Source organism: Vespa mandarinia, chromosome 14 (assembly GCF_050613455.1).
Source record: "Vespa mandarinia isolate Hongniang chromosome 14, ASM5061345v1, whole genome shotgun sequence".
Taxonomy (NCBI): Eukaryota; Metazoa; Arthropoda; class Insecta; order Hymenoptera; family Vespidae; genus Vespa; species Vespa mandarinia.
The window spans coordinates 3,162,456-3,180,000 of NC_140823.1; the positions used below are offsets into that span (position 1 = coordinate 3,162,456).

General features: G+C 28.6%; 3 protein-coding genes across 8 annotated transcripts in view; 2 read left to right on the forward strand and 1 right to left on the reverse strand.

Annotated features, from left to right (window-relative positions):
* Positions 1-5,100, forward strand: part of ci (transcriptional activator cubitus interruptus) — a 104,464-nt gene extending 99,364 nt beyond the window's left edge. The window contains exons 7-12 of the mRNA XM_035862202.2: positions 93-257; positions 404-568; positions 713-1,135; positions 1,300-1,836; positions 1,947-2,204; positions 2,302-5,100. Of these exons, the coding sequence (XP_035718095.1) occupies positions 93-257; positions 404-568; positions 713-1,135; positions 1,300-1,836; positions 1,947-2,204; positions 2,302-3,762 (3,009 nt within the window). The 3' untranslated portion in view covers positions 3,763-5,100. The remainder of the gene's footprint in view (positions 1-92; positions 258-403; positions 569-712; positions 1,136-1,299; positions 1,837-1,946; positions 2,205-2,301) is intronic.
* A 3,191-nt stretch (positions 5,101-8,291) lies between these two features.
* Positions 8,292-12,855, reverse strand: CenB1A (Centaurin beta 1A). Of its 2 annotated transcripts, none has more exons than XM_035862274.2 (12): positions 12,595-12,855; positions 12,386-12,443; positions 12,230-12,288; positions 11,929-12,060; positions 11,212-11,856; positions 10,952-11,131; positions 10,756-10,862; positions 10,493-10,676; positions 9,565-10,411; positions 9,382-9,481; positions 9,185-9,305; positions 8,292-9,103 (listed from the first exon to the last, which is right to left on the reverse strand). In XM_035862274.2, the coding sequence occupies exons 1-12, from the start codon at positions 12,645-12,647 to the stop codon at positions 8,935-8,937; spliced, it is 2,655 nt and encodes an 884-aa protein (XP_035718167.1). In that variant the 5' UTR covers positions 12,648-12,855; the 3' UTR covers positions 8,292-8,934. The 2 variants fall into 2 exon arrangements, with proteins under 2 accessions (XP_035718167.1, XP_035718166.1); XM_035862273.2 differs by having other exon boundaries at positions 11,929-12,102.
* Positions 12,856-13,530: 675 nt separating this feature from the next.
* The window catches only part of CSN7 (COP9 signalosome subunit 7), a 7,595-nt gene continuing 3,580 nt past the window's right edge, over positions 13,531-17,545 (forward strand). For 2 of the 5 annotated variants that reach the window (XR_004837683.2, XM_035862147.2), the window contains exons 1-3: positions 13,531-13,665; positions 14,036-14,690; positions 14,786-14,960. Coding sequence is in view for 4 of the 5 variants with exons in the window: in XM_035862147.2 (XP_035718040.1) it covers positions 14,043-14,690; positions 14,786-14,960 (823 nt within the window). In the remaining variant the exon portion in view is untranslated. Of the gene's footprint in view, positions 13,666-14,035; positions 14,691-14,785; positions 14,961-16,082; positions 16,732-17,092; positions 17,415-17,545 lie in introns of those variants that run through there. The other 3 variants (XM_035862145.2, XM_085661191.1, XM_035862146.2) reach the window with 3 other exon arrangements.

Sequence of the window (17,545 nt, forward strand, 5' to 3'; positions counted from 1 at the left end):
AATGCGAAGAATTTATTTATTTATTTACTTTTTTCATTTACTTTTTTAATTTGCCATATCGTTTCCTCTTTTTTTGCTTTCATATTTAACAGGATGATCTTGTGAAGCATATTAATAATGATCACATACATGCCAATAAAAAGAGCTTTGTTTGTGGTTGGGAAGAATGTTCAAGAGAGGAAAAGCCTTTTAAGGCACAATATATGTTAGTGGTACATATGAGAAGGCATACCGGTGAAAAACCTCACAAATGTACGGTACGTAGATAATATAACGTATGATCGTTTTCATATTTTAATATTTTATATCGACAAAAAATTTCTATTAAATGTTTATAATATATATGTGTAATAAAATTTCACATAGATGTGAATCATTTATATTGTAAATTTATTCCTACCAGTTTGAGGGTTGTTTCAAGGCATATTCAAGACTAGAGAATTTAAAGACACATTTGAGATCTCACACAGGTGAAAAGCCATATACCTGCGAATATCCAGGTTGTAGCAAAGCATTTAGCAATGCTAGCGACCGAGCGAAACATCAGAATAGGACACACTCGAACGAGGTAAATTAGTTTTTAATGAATGGATTGTTTTCCTTTTTCTTTTGCTTTTTCTTTAAAAAAAAAAAAAAAAAAAAAAAAAAATACAAAAAAAAGAATCTGCATCTTTCGCTTTGGTATCAATCGTGATAATAAATTTTCTTACAGAAACCGTACGTCTGTAAAGCACCTGGCTGTACAAAAAGGTACACGGATCCTTCGTCTTTGAGGAAACACGTGAAGACAGTCCACGGAGCGGAATTTTATGCCAATAAAAAGCATAAAGGTGGTGGCGGAGATGGCGGTGGAAGCGACGAAGCAGGTGCAGGAGGACATAGTCCTAGTAGAAGCGAAGACTTACATCCCAAGACACCGAGTTTATCGAGTCCTAGCGTAAAATCTGAGAGCGAGGCCAATAGTCCACCTGGTATGATGCAACAACAAGGAAGTCCTCTTATTGGAGGTTGCAACGATGAAGTGACCGGTGTTGGTACTCTTACTAATGACGGAGCTAATCTCTCTGAAGAACCATGGACCGAAGAACCTGACGATTTAGACATAGCTGATCTTCCAATAGCTCTTCGTGCTATGGTAAACGTGATAATAAATTAAAACAAAGTTATATATAATTTTTTTTTATGTCCGATCATTATTATTAAGAATAAAGATGTATATTATTAAAAGATCTTAATTATTTTTTTTATCTATCATTTGAATCGTCAAATCTTGATGTGGGATTATCGATTAACTCGTAGGTTGGTGGAATAGAATCTCAACAGCAACAACAGGTAGCAACAGCTACTTCGAGGAATCGTATGAAGGGAAGATTAAATGCTAAGGGTGTACCAACGCTTCCGGTTAGCATGTCCGGTATGAGAGGCGTTCGTGGCATGGGTGCTCAAAGTAATATCGGTGATTTGAACAGAAGGATCACAGATTTAAAAATGGAAGGTGGTGTTCCAGCCCGTCAAACCAGCTTATCGGATTTGCAGCTTAGATTGCAACCTTTGAGCGAACCAAGGAGAGACAGCAACAGTACTGTTAGTACGTATTATGGCAGTATGAGATCAACTGATTTTGGTAGTAGAAGAAGTAGTCAGGCCAGTGGCATTAGTGCCGTAAGAACTGGAGCTACTGGACCAGGTAGTTTCTACGATCCTATTAGTCCTGGTACTTCTAGAAGAAGTAGTCAAATGAGCACCACGTCTGGTAGAATTAATCCTCCGAGTCATATACAAGGACCTTATTCTACCAGTAATCTGGTTGTACAAACACGGAACATGTCGTTGCAGGTATTATTTGAATAAATATTAATTGTTCATATCTCGAGGAAATATTTTATATATATATATAAAAAAAGAAAATAAAAAAATGTTTACAAAAAAAAAAAAATATGTTACAGGGTATCCAAGGTAAACCAAACGATTGGAACAATCCCAGTGAACATTGTACTCAACCTTCCGGTGATCGACGAATGTCTGAACCTGCAAGAGGTCATCAGGCACATAGAACATCTCCACCTATGCCACCGAGACCAAGGTCAGCACAATTGCCAGAACTTCATCCAAATCAAGAAGTTATTTTGGATGAAGTTGGGGAAGGTGAAATGGTGGAAAATAAACTTGTCATTCCAGACGAAATGATGCAATATCTGAATCAAGTAAGCTTTTTAATTTCTTTTTTATTTTCCTTTACGTATATATATATATATATGTAAAACAATTGATTTTACATGAGGTATTATGTATAATTTACAGGTACAAGCAGGTGGTAATCAAAGCAATTATAGAAGCAGTCCTTTACCTATTTGTCAATCACCGATATGTACAAATCCTTTGCATTATCAGCGACAGATGCAACCTCCGTGTAATTACAATCAAACGCATCAACAGAATTGTTATTCAGCTCAACAATCTTCGCAGCAATCTTGTCTCAATTATCAAAATACTTCTCCTGTCCCATATAATCAATGTCCAAGTTCTCGGCCTACTCATCCCTCTTCTCAATATTGTCCACCACCTCCCAACTATGCATCTCAACCTGTTCCAGCACAAATGGCAAGTCCTGCGAGTGGTCAAGTAATATCACCAGGGTCTCACTATGCTCCTAGTCATATCAGTGATCAACCATTGACATCTCCAGCAGCTGGTGCCTTGGCGCCCCAACATACTTCTCAAAATATGTTACAAAATTCTGCTCAACTTACAAGAAACTGTTCTCAAAATCACATGTATCATAACTATTATCCTAATCACGGCTGTCAAGTACAGTTAAATTCCAATTGCAATCGCAATGCGGGCAATCAAACGAATCATCATTCCAGTCAAACGTGTATATCGGCTAATCATACGCCGATGAGCCAACAGCCTTGTACGCAAATACGTTCGAATGTTAATTGCCAACAATCGATTCCACACTGCACCCAACAACCCATTTTATCTGGTCAATCTACGATAAATCATTCTAATTCACAATGTAATCAAACAACGAATCAATGTTCAAGACCAGTTGTAACACCGAATAGTCAAATGACGAGTTTACATCCGGATCAACAAACTGGGAATACTAATCAGTGTACGCTGATGTCACCACATTGTTCGCAAATGAATGTTACAAATCAAACCAAGGTCATTAATAACATGAGCGGATTACAGGAATGTCAGCAACAGGCACAAACGGCTAACTCATGTATTCAAATGCAAACCTGTATTCATCCAAACAGTGGCCATCATCAAAATATTACAAATGATACGTCAATTCCTAAAAGAACATCCCCGCAGTTGTGTAATGCATTACAAAGTAATGGTAGGATACAACAACAAATTTGTGGCCATAGCTGTCAGATGCGAACTAATCCACCCAGCACTCATCAATATAATTGTAATTGTCAATGGGGCTATGGGGAACAATGTTATCAGGAACAGGCCGGCACGAATTTATTAGAAATTCAGTGCAAAGATATAAGCCAATCACAACAAGGTTCCCCGGTTAAACCACCACAAGGTATGAGACAAGATTCTTATAGGAGAACATTAGAGTATGTGCAACAATGCAGAAATTGGTCTGGTAATATGCATGATACTAATGTATCAAGTTCTACTCATCCTATATCTTTGCCACAACCATTACCAGCTAGCGCCAATATGGTTGTTAACGATATGACATCATCCTTAAGCTCTTTACTCGAAGAGAATAGGTATTTGCAAATGATTCAATGAATTCATTTTCTTCCGAAAGTATTTATAATATCATAAATTTAACGATATCGCGCATATTACTGCCTTTCAATCGATAGACTTTATGACATATTTAAGTGCCTTTCATGAGTGCTGTTTGATACATTGTGCCTTAGTAGTTCATTATACCTTTTCTATGATATTCCTCAGAATATTAAATTTTAAATAGCTATTTTATAAAAATAGCATTATATAACATTTAATTCAGAGAAAAATGAAGAGAGAATTGTATTTTTACAAAGAAATATGTCTTATAATATACTAGCCAAGAAATATTTTTCTTTACTTAACAAAATAGCTATATGCTTTCTATAGATTGATTCTTTTACTTGTACTATTTACACATACGCACACGCTCACGTACACATACATATTCACACGTATACGCACACACAATGTGTAGAGGTATTTACTATAGTAAATTCATTTGACTGCGCTATGTACTTTAAGCCATACCATGATCTTTGTAGATATAATTTTATGATACACATTTCATACAAGTACTGATTATTGAAAGTGTGCCAATTATACTTCGTTTTTCTAATCATAATTTTACCCGTTTAGTTCTCTGACGAATAGTGCAAAATGTGCACTGTGATACAAAGAATTTAAGTTAATCCCTGGCGCCTGGACGACAAAAACAATAATATTTCATTTAATGAAAAATTTTGAATTATAATTATTGTAAATCATTTTGAATTACATAGAATATTTAAAGTTTTGTAAATCTGTCAATTACATATTTTAAAATGAAACTTTTATTATGCGGTTAGTTTAACGTCATCATAACAATTCAAATTGCTAAGTTTAAACATAATGACTTAATCAAAATTGATTTTGTAAAAAAGGGCCAACGCTAGATTAAAACAAATGTAGATAAAAAGTAGTGGAAATAGTTATAAGTGTAAACAATGCGAGAAAAAATACATTTTCAGTATGATAGTATGAAAGTATGAGTGATAACATAGGTTGATTGTTTTTTTTTCTTTTTTTTTTTTTTCATAAAGATCTTCGTGTAAAGAAATTTAAGGATAATTATTATCATCTAAATTAAATCATTCGGTTTATAACCGATTGAGATAAGATTGAGTGCCTTTAAAAATCATTAAGAAGGTCGTTAAATAAAAACGCTTCGAGAACATAGTAACATAGCGTACCTAAAATGTGTTTTTGTTATGCGAACATTATTTTTTTTTTTTTTATGAATTTTATTAATCCATTATATAAGACTATGGAGAGAGTTTTGTGAATACTATACATACTTATCATATACATATATAATAAAATTCATATGGTAAAACAAAAGGACGAAAGGTTTTACAGCCCAACTATTGTTAATTATTTGACGAATAAACAAATTTTCTAAATTATTTCTTATTTCTTTTGTTTCTTACCAATAATTACACAAACTTACAAAGTTTCATTTATATATATATGTATTATTATAATTTTATAATTGAATAATTATGATCAATTAAACAAAATTTGAAGAATGAATTTATAAATGGACAAGTAATAATATTGTTCTTTATCAAATGCAAAAAATAAATAAAATATAAAAAATAAAAATAAAATAAATATTTAATTCTGATAACCATCTATTCAAATTAATTAGATATTATTGTATGGAAAGAAGTGTTGAACATCATGACTATTCATCATCAAGAATCATCATTCCGATTGTGATATTCTTATATACGATTTAATAAGTAAGAATAAATGAGAATTAATAAGAAAAATAAAAAAGAAAAAGGAAAAAATTTATTATTTTATTTCAATTATTGATATAACAGATATGTTATTAAAGGTCCTACCATAGATTTCGTTTGAATTTTTTTGCAAATTCGATTAGAAAATTGTGATGGTTTCTTTTTATCCGACCGTCGATTAAGTAGATTACTACTTGTTACCGATTACCGATAATTGCCTTTTCTATCGCCATATTCGATGAAGTTTATTCCTCCTATTGATATGTCGATAATAGAAGTTTTCTGTTTTAACTTCTGTTGGAAATCTTACATTTCTATTTCAGTTTATCTGTCAATAATTCTTGTTTTACCAGCTGGTTAATGTCAGTAATAACATTCCTATTTTACCGACCGAATTTTGTCCATTAACTTTTATTCATCTTTCTAATGTTTAAACAAATGTATTACTATTTAAATATTAGTTTATTGTACTCTCTGTACATTTGAGACTTTAGAAATTATTAAAATATTGTAGAAAGTATTAATTTATAAATTCTCACATTTAAAAGAAAAGAATTTCTATGTTAATGCATTGGAATTCAAAAGAAAAATAACTCGACATTGTTATGTACATTTTATGAGTTATATTAAATATTGTTTTTTTTTCATTGAAATATTTCCTATTGAAATATTTCCATCATTATATCCATATTTTCGTCATATTGCAAATATTTTAGGAAGTAAGTAAAAAATTTAATTTATTGAATTTAAGACATGATTTATTCTATTTAATAGAATATATGTTACAATTAAGATATAAAAAATTCATTTCAAGTATCTGACAACTATAATTAAATTTACTGGTATATCATCAATACATAAGTAGTATTAATAATTACATCTAATTTCCATTTACTTGTAATAATTAAGGATATTAATGTAGATCATCATGTAAACTATGTATTATTATTAAAAAAAAAAAAAAAAAAAAGTTATTAATGATCAGAATTATTTTACAGATTATGGAAGTTGTATACAATATTATACATTGAGTAATTATTATTTCTTACTATTAACAATCTATTTTTGTTCATATATATATATTGCGATAATATTTATTATTATAAATATTCATATGTCTGTTTTCATTAACAGCAGTGTATACATAAAGATGTATAATACAGATCTTTGCAAAAAGGCAGTATCAACATTCATTGATGAGGATTGTGTACAGTAATATATCAATCGCGTATAAAAATTATAATAAATTGTTATAAAATGTCATAAAATTTATTTTAATATAATAATAATATATATATGTCATTTCTCTATTAGGCTATTGGAATTTATAATGTACAAATCATGAATATAAAATGTTAGATAATTTTCGCCACTTAAAATAATTTTCTTATGTTTTTTGTTTTTTTGTTTGTTGTAAAAAAAAAAAAAAAAAAAATAAGAAAAAAAAAATGTATAAATTGTCACAGAAGACTTTCTTATTTTGTGTAAAACGTAAAAAAGTTAAACAGTCATTGCTTTAGCCTATATATATATATATAAATATATATATATATTTCTCCTCTGGGATTGTAAACTCTGCTGTAGATTTCAGATCTTTGACCTTAAGAATTTTATTTATTTATATATAATAATATGCATCTTATTATTATTTTTCTTATTTCTTTTCAATAGGAAAATTATTATAGATTTAGAAATAATAATATTACGGTAAAATCGCGAAGGGTAACTATCACTAATCGCATCTTACATATTCTTTAATAAACATAAAATAAAAGTAAAATATAACGTAAACCGAGAGCATATTAATAAAATATCAGGTACCTTTATATGATGCGTACCTTTAGATGTAATTACAATTTTTTTTCTATTTTTTTTTCTGTTTTTTTTTCTTTATTTTTTTTTTAATTTTTTCTAAAATTTTTTATGTTTTCTATAAATTTAGTTTATTTATATTACGAATAGCGAAACATTTCTTTTTTTTTATTTTTTTTATTTTTTTTTATTTTTTTTTATTTTTTTTTTAATTTAAAGGAATGTAGCAAATATATATTGTAATATCCTTAATATGATTTTCATAGAATATATCATACATAATAGCATAAACATTGACACAAGAAAAAGCAATAGTACGCGGCGTTACTTAAGAAATTAATTGGTGTAATTCTTTATAGTCATTATAGTAATAATTTGAAGACAAAAAAGAAAAAAAAAAGAAACAACAAAAAAAAACAAAACAAATAATAGAAATATTAAAGTATTGAAAATATAAATAAAATATAAATTAAATGGTATAATGTATGAATCATAAGTAAACAATAAAATCTTACCATATAATTTAGATGGTTATATAAGTACTTATTAAAAAAAAAATACTAATCTACAATATTTTACTAATACGTTCTTATATACGAAGATATAATCGATATCTATTACAGTATAGGTTTCATTCGTTTAATACATTTTTAACTGGAATTTTTTTTAATAAGGAAGACTATATTAAAATATTCGAATATACTGTCAGATCTATAATTTAGTATACAAATATGTGAACTTTTGGCATCTTGCTTTACATGCACACAAAGTTGATTATGTATCAATTAACATGCAAATGAATTGTGAATTATTATTAGAATTCTAACGTGAAATAATGATCTCTTATTTCTAATAATATCTATAACTAAATATCAATAAAATTCATTCTCACATAATACTGTACTATAATCAGTACAATTTTGTAATACACACACACACAACTATATATATATATATATATATATATATATATATGTATATGTATATGTATATGTATATATATGTATAGATTAGAAGGTAGTAACATGCACATAAACTATGCATTTATATATGATATCAATAGCAAACATAGAAAGACAGTAAGTCTATAAAACTTAATCCTATGTATTGTTAGATCATTGAGCATAAAAATGGCAAATAACATGTATTCCTTTTAGAATGCAGTTTTGATTATTCATTACTTTCAATATTAACAATATATTAGGTACTGATAAATAGGCTTTTTTCTTCATGCTCTCTAACTGCAAAATGTATATTATATAAATGACAGATCACATGCTCTTTGAAATCGTTATATGTTTCTGAATAAAAAATAATATTTCTTAGTTTTATAATTTTATCAAGAAAAATAAAAAAAGATCAAATAGCTTGAATATTATATAAATTTGATACCGATTTCTATGCTTACATGCTTTGAAAATCTCAGGTACCAATGTAAACGTTAAATAATTTTTCATTCGTCATTGGCTCTTTATGCATAGTTACTTTCTTCTTATTTCATGTTTTGTAAATACAAATATTTTATATTTTATTTATACTTACGTGCTTTCTCTATATTTCACTCGCATTACCCTGCAAACTGAAAGACAAATTGTTTATATTCATTTCTCCCACATTGACATTTAAATTTTTTTCATTCCGGTGAATGGGGAATATTGTTACTATCATTTCGCCGTTGTAATCGTTCTGGGTGTGAACAAGCTAACTGACTAAAGTCGCGTACAACATCGTTAAATGTTTCATCCCCAGTAACGCCTATTTCAGAATCTTTCATCTCTTCGTTTAACAGTCCAAGTCGTAATCTATAAAATACATAATAATAATAATAAGAATAATAATAATAATAATAAAATTTTCTTACTTAAAAATATATTTATACTTACAAAGTAACAATATCAGCATTAGCTTCCTTTACTGCAATCGATAAAGGTTTTACACCACTTTCATCTTTAATATGTTGATCTGCACGATGTTTCAATAGCAAACATACTTGGGCCGTATGTCCTATACATTAAAAAATAATATATATATATATATATATATATATATATTTAAATAAATCTATTGTTAGTAAACAAACCTAATTCCGTAGCTAAATATAAAGGAGTTTTTCCATCTGCATCTTGACAATTGATACGAGCACCATTTAATAGAAGATATTCGCAGGACATCACAGAACCCTAAAATAAATGGAATTTAAAAATTATTCAGAAATAAAGACAATCATAATAAATAATTGATAATTATTAAAGATTTTACGTACGCTTATTATAGCTTGATGTAAAGCAGTACGACCTCTATCGTTAACGTTTGACCATAATTTATCTGCTCCTGCAGCTAAAGCAGCACACATAACAGGTAAATTATGTGCAGCTGCTGCTTTATATAATAACATTTCAGGATGTAAATTTTCTATGTCTTCTTCATCGGCAAATTCTTCATCTTCACCAGCTGTTGAATCCTGATCTGAACTTAATTCTAAACTTCCATCGATCATTGATTTTGGTAGATCACATCCAAACATCAATACATCAGATAGCATAATTTTCTCAGTTTTTTGCATTTCCAAGTCATTATTTTTATCATTTGATATATCACTTATATCAGAGGTAATATTATCACATGCATTTTCTTCAAATTTCGACACATCGGTTTTAAGTACTTCTTCATTGTTTGCTGCAGATTCCGAATCGATGATTTTACAAAGACTATTATTCTCATTCACGTCGTTATGGGTTTGAGTTAATATTTTTGTATATAGGGTAGAACTATTTTTGATATCAGTACTTGAATTGTCAGACATTGTAGAAACCGTATCCGTTTTTTGCGATATTGATTTCTCAACAGAATTTAAACTTTCTATTGATGTATGTTTACTGTCATCCGAACTTGAACACAAAGCACCCTTGGAAGAATTTAAAATAGTTTTGTTTCGATTTAAAGAATCAAGATCATAACTACGTGGCCTACGACGTAATTTACGAACGCTCCATTTACGAAAATGCATTTGTTCCTGATTAGGCGAATGCTCGTTTGTAATAATATTAGTTAAAGGTTTAACAAACATACGATCTACATATTTAGCTTTTATCCAGGCCTCGCGTATGTTGCTAAAAAAAATAAGAATAATTATTTTTATAATGAAATCTGATATTAATAAATAAAGAAATAAAATTTAAATGATTTTATACCTATTACATTTTGGTGTAGCTTTAATCATATTCGGAGGAATTGGTAACGCCTCGTATACGTTATTTACTACGGTGTTACCTAATTCTGCCATAACTTTCAATATTTCTGGTTCCCAATCGTCTAATGTTAAAGAACGTACTTTGCTATAATGAACTCCAAGGCTCCTATGTACACCGGAACATTCTATAAAAAGAAAAAAAAGAAATGCATATATTATAATATTATAGATAATTAAATTATATCACATGGAAATGAAATTTACCTATGCAAAGTGTAATTCCTAGATTAATACTAGCCCATCTTGAATTTGATCCACCGCAATCACAGCAAATATCATTTCCAGAAATCTTCAATAGTTGTTCCCATACTCTAAAAATAATAAAGGAATATTTTAAAATTTCATTATTTTTTCATTATAAATTTTTACAATTATCATTTTAATATTATTTTACATTCACCTTGATTTAGGTTTAGATGATGGCCGTGATGGACATTTAACATCTCTTAATTGTAATTCTTGTGAACTAGTAGTAGATAAAGTACCCATGCCTCGTTGAATAGCAGCACCAATAGCTTGTTGCATAGCAGTTACCCATGCTAGATATGCTTCTTCGCTATCAGCTTGTAACATATGACTCCTATATTAAAATTATAAATAATAGATAAATGTGATAAGAATTATAGCAAACCAAGTAAATAGAATTATATCTATAGTTACTTTGTTGGACTTAATACTTCAAAGCAATTTCGTCTATCACAATCTACTACAGGTTTTACAGTACAAAGACGTAAATCTTCTTCCATGACGGTATAATCATCATCACCAGTACGTTTTTTATAAACAAGTTGATGATCTCTCAAACAGAACCATCTTCTATTCCATGTTTTAAATGCATTACTAGTTCTTTTAAATAAATAACCTTCCATCTTCGGATTACCAGGTATAGGCGAAGGAGTTAAATCTCTGTTATTAACATAAATATGTCTATTCTCCATCTCCTTTTCAAGTTTATTAGAGTCATCTCTCATTCTAACAAGATCCTCGCTAAGATCTTTTAAAAATGAATCCAAGTCTTGACCAAGATCACTACCTTGATGATAATAAGTTATACAAGCATGCATATAAGTAAGCAGAGAGCCCAATATTTCATGTCGTTTTCGTGTTTGTAACATCGTTAATGCATGTACATAATCTAATGCAGTATGGCGAAAACATGATCGTGTAGCTGATAAAATGTTCGAGGTTTCCTCGTATTCCGTGGGTCTTGATTTTGGAACTTGTGAATTACGATTTAAGGCTATATCTAAATCAGCAGATATTTTCTCAAAGTAATGACGTGTTTCCTTCACTTTTTTAATATCACTGTTAAATTAAATTAGACAAATAAATAATTCATCATTAATAACAATGATAAAATTATAATAAATAATTTACCTTTTCATAAATATATTCAGATCTTTGATGATAGTTCTAGATGCTTGATCTAATAATATACTGTGAAACTTATTCATTTCTTGCATAGAATGAATTAACTTATTTAAAAATGCCATTATATCTGGATCATTACTAAAATATAATGATAAGTCCCATAAGCTGTTGGTAAATTGACTGTAAAAATTAATTTATTTTATAATATGACTTTATAAAAATATAAGTACATAAAATGTCTTTTTTGTTTTTTTTTTCTTTCTTTTTTTTTTTTTTTTTTTTTTTAAATGCACTGGATCTTGCTAACCTTTGTTGTCCAACAAAAGTTTTTCCAGTTTCAATCATCAGGCTACAGTTCTTTAATACCTATGATAATATAAACAATGATCGTTTAAAGTCATATTTATTTAATGAATATAATATTGAATAAGAAATATAATATTAATCATAACAATATTAATACCTTATCCAATTTTTGTTCCAAAATATCTATATTATTTTCAACTTCTTCAATGCAAGACCTAATAATGAAAGTTTAATCATTCATTGGATGATACTTTAAAACAATAATGATATTTATATGTTTCAAAAAATTGAATGTTATTTGAAAAAAAAAAAAATAATACATATACTTTGTTAATCATCTAAAATTAATTACAATGTAATACTCACCGAAATTTTGGTGTATCTCGCAAACACTCTTCGAATTCGATCAAAGGCTTCATTATAATGACTTTTATATCTGAATTTTAATAAGCACAGATTTGTTTGACGAATTACTATCTCGAGATTTTTCCCGTTTGTGATTTTCCATCAATCTTTAATATTCTATGGAAAAAAGTTTTAACGATAATTATGTTTCAACAAGTATCAAAGGACAACAAATTCTCCATTTTTCTGTCAAATACTACGAACGAAGTTAGAGGAAATTGCAACTTTTCGTCTTCCAGTGTTGACAACCTACGTAATTTCACAGATGTGCATCCTATGCATAGGTACAAGAGTGTATATAAATTTTTTTTAATAAATATAATAGAAGAATTAATGTAACAATTAACGAGAGTGTTTAGAATTAAATAAATAAAATATTGAATTATTTTTACAATGTTTACGTTTTAAACATTTATCGTATAACATGTGCCCAATTAGAAATATAATATCTAATTCAAATTAGTGATGAAATATTAATAATGGTAAAAAAAACATTGCACAAGAGAAATTATAATTTTTATCAAATAAGTATAGTTGCATGATCAAATATTTTTTAAAATAATATTAAAAATGACGAATTCGTTGTGTAAATGTAAAATAATATTATCTCTACTTATAATGGGCAATTTAACTTATAAAAAAGAAATTTTTTTGAATTAATTTTTAATTTTACCGCTCCTTGGTAACACTTGGCGACACTGACTAATTGCTAAAATTTCAAAAGTGTAGTTAAACCGTAGGATGAAAAAAAAAAAATAAATTTGGAAAGAAAATTTCATTCTCTTTTACATTATACAAATTTGCAATAAATTTAGAATTCTTTTTATTTTCATTTCTTTTTTCTTTTTAAATTTTTAATCTTGTATTTACTTATTAAGTTAATACTTTTTAAAAAATGTAAACTTCATATATATATGCATACTTTTGTATACGTTCGAAGTTCAATCCATGCGCAATGAATTTGCGCATTTACGAAAAGGGTGAATAAGTGAAAAAATTTTGGTAAGATTTTCGGATAGTTAACTCAACGATGTAAGTTTGATATTTACAATATCATATATTATTTTAATTCGAGATAATTATTTAATAAGAATATGATAATTACATGTATGCCTATACAAATGATTAGAAAACATGCATTACCTAACCTCTAGTATTCGAATCATATAATGTCTTATCATATAATATCTTATACATACATTTTATATAATGAAATATATGTATTTTTCATTTTAATTTCTATCTTTCCAATTATCTTAGTTTTTAATCTTATCTTGCAATCATAATTGATTATTATTATATTTAATATATTTTAAAAAAGAAAAGATATTGTTCTTAATGTTTTACTATGCATACATAATATAAATATTAATGAATATTTTAATAAATCTTTTATAAATAGATTCAAAATGACTGGTGGTACATCCACCGAAAAGTCAACAAGTAATCCTCTGGAACAATTTGTGCTGCTTGCAAAAACAGCTAAAGGTGCAGCAGCTTTGGAATTAATATGTCAAGCTGTAGAAACACCGGGAGTTCATGTCTTTGGTGAATTACTGGATATGCCAAATATAAAGGAATTGGAAAGTGGTCCATATGTTCAATATTGGAATACATTAAATTTATTTGCATATGGTACATATAAACAATATTTAGAGAATAAAGATAAGGTTCTGGAATTGACTCCTACGCAAAAAAAGAAGCTTCAACATCTTACAATTGTAACACTTGCAACTAAGTCTAAATGTATACCTTATTCTATCTTGCTTGAAGAACTTGATATAAAAAATGTCAGAGATCTAGAGGATTTAATAATAGAAGCTATATATGCAGACATAATACATGGTAAATTAGATCAAAAAAATTCTCAATTGGAAGTGGATTATGCTGGGTTAGGACGAGATGTTAGACCCGGTGATGCAGGAGTAGTAGCAGAAACTTTATCTGCTTGGGGTGAAGCTTGTGACGCTGTTTTAGCGTGCATCGAAGAACAAGTGACACGTGCAAATGTAGAAAAACAAAAAGCCACTTATCACAAAGAAAGAATACAACGAGATGTAAGTGCTATTCTGAACATATTATTAAAGATTTCTGATTAAATGAATTCATAATTTGTATAATTTTATTAAATATCTTTGTTAATAAATTCTAGATTGCCAATATAAAGAAATTGTTGGCTGCTCAAGCTGGTGGTGGTGGAGTACAAGAAGCTGATGTAGCAGGAGGTAGTTCTAGTGCAGGTGGCAGTGAATCTGGTAGAGAAGCTTTACCGGTGCTACCGGATCTAAAGAAAAAGCAACAGAAGGTGAAATGTCTCAGAGGCAGTGGTAAGTTTTGGAAGACCTAAAGTTATTTATCAACTTGTATACAACGTGTGACTTTCTTATGATAGGGTTGTAGTATATTGTGTGCCTTGTACTGCATTTATTTTGCAAACTTCTATTGAAATTTATATTTCTTATAACATGCAATGATTTTCTATTATTAATATATAAATATGTTAAATTGGAAAGGGGAGGGGAGGGAGGGAGATAAATATAGATAGAGAGAGAGAGGAGAGAGAGAGAGAGAGAGAAAGAGAGAAAGAGAGAAAGAAAGAGGGGGCAGAAAGAGAAAGAGAGAAGAGCAAAAGATCTTTATCTCTTATTGCGAATAGTTATTATTATATTTATAAAATGGATAAATGACAGGAACTACTTAAAAGTTTGCAAAGATGCATGTACAAATTCTTGAATATATACATATACACACACACATAAAATTTGTGTGGAATATAATTTATTGTGTAATATTAATCTTAATTTGTAAATTTTGTTTTTGCAATAACATTAGAAATTGAAACTTCTAATTTCTTAAAATGATTTAATTTAAGATAAAAATAAGAGGATTTAAATATGGGGTAGTACTAAAGAACGAATTTATTAATTAAGTGCAATATTGTGATTGAAAAAGTTAAAAATTATTCATATATAATGATGAAGTATATATTAGTATAGATTCATGGACTGATATGAATAAGTAACATCTATGCACATTATGTGGGATTCATTATAAAAAAAAAAAGTACGCAAATACCACTGAAAGATGTAATTGTAATTATATGATGGGAAAATTATCATATATGAGATACATCGAAAGTCTACTTAATGATATATACTGATTGACCCACTGATAGTGACGTATCTTTGGTAAAATTCATATCTTGGTTTGCATGTTTTAATTTGGCAAATTTGAGAATTGGCTTCTATGAAGCGAATGAACATTGCAATTTTCATTCTTGGTTCTTAAACAGCACTGACACAAATGTATGTAATAGTGAATGATTTGGGAAGTCAACGAGTTAGTTTGCTTGTTGTCCAATAAATGGCACAGATTTAGTGATGAACATGTCATGATTATTCATGCGCAAAATTTTTTATCTAACAATAAGACATTTTTTTTTTTTCTAGGAAGACAGAATATATTCTGTGGGATTTAAAATGTTTAGAAACTTGTACAGTTCATTAATACTATCAGTATTAATACTACAGTTCATTAATACATATATCATTTTTTTTTTTATTCAGACCAAAGCTTATTTAGATTGATAGAATTTATAGTCCACATCTGATATTGTACAACTATTGTTATCCAATCTAAAAATAGCATGTCCAAATGATTGATTAGTGTTCGTTCGGTCATATCGAGATACCTCATTTTTTTATGTGCTGAAATTTGATACAGATACAAAGTCTTTAAATTGTTTAGTGTTCGGAGAAATGTGTAATTAGATCAGCAGATAGTTTTTGATGAAAGGTTCTATGTCAAGAAGGGTAAAACCTCAACACCATTGATGTAGTTTAGCTAATACAAATGTCAGTATAATTTTAAAAGCGTTGTAATTGCTAATGGAATAAAAAGTAATTTATTTTAGAGGCTTTTCTATTTCTCTAATCCCCTGGTGCCTCTCCTTTATGTCCACAGAATGAATAGTCATTAAATCAGAGTTTTCATAGGTTTCTCAAGGATCAGTCTTATTATTATTTGAGTGATGTAGAAGATTCATCAATTTTAATAGATTATAGAATTTGATAGTATTTGGCAAGAAATATAGAGGATGATAGAGAGAGAAGTTTGAAATACATTTAGCTTTCCGATGGTGTCCTTTTATTTCAAATCTTTCCAGATTATTGTTTCTATTTAATATACATTTTATTAATAGACAATAGTAGTCTTCGTATTAGTGATAGTGCTGATGAACTAAGGAAAGAGTGCGCCATTAATTATTAATAAGTTGAGGTGTGAATCATATTGAATTGTTCCTGTCCATTCGTTAATACTTAAAGTTTATCCTCAAGATAATCATATTCTTCTTCTTTTTTTTTCTTTTTTTTTTTTTCTTTTGGTGTTCTTTAACTCTCTTTTAACGTTGTATATTTATTGAAAAGTTACAAACCATAAGACTGATCGGCATTTTCAGGATCTACAGACACATTTTTAGGATCTACTGCGGCATTTTCAGGATCTACAACGCCATTTTCAGGATCTTCTACGTCGCGAACTGATGTCGATCGGCCGTCGGTGAAGAAATTGGGGTGATCGGAGAACGAGTTAGGGTGATTAAATTAGAGGAAAACACATATGGGGATTTCGTTCGACGGTGTATCTCGACGTCTCTATTATATATAAATTTTATACTTTAACAAATAAATTTCATCTTTAAAATGTTTCATATATATTTATTGTAAGTTGCAACACTTTTGATGTGCACGCATAACAAATAAAAACTATACTAAGAGTAAGGATTCTTTTAATCTCTTGTTTCACCGATAGAGAAAGACCAACGTTCGGTGAAATTTGGATAACAAGATAAATGCAGACGTCAAAAAATGAATTTATTTGTTAACTTATTCTTCTTATTTTATTATTTCTT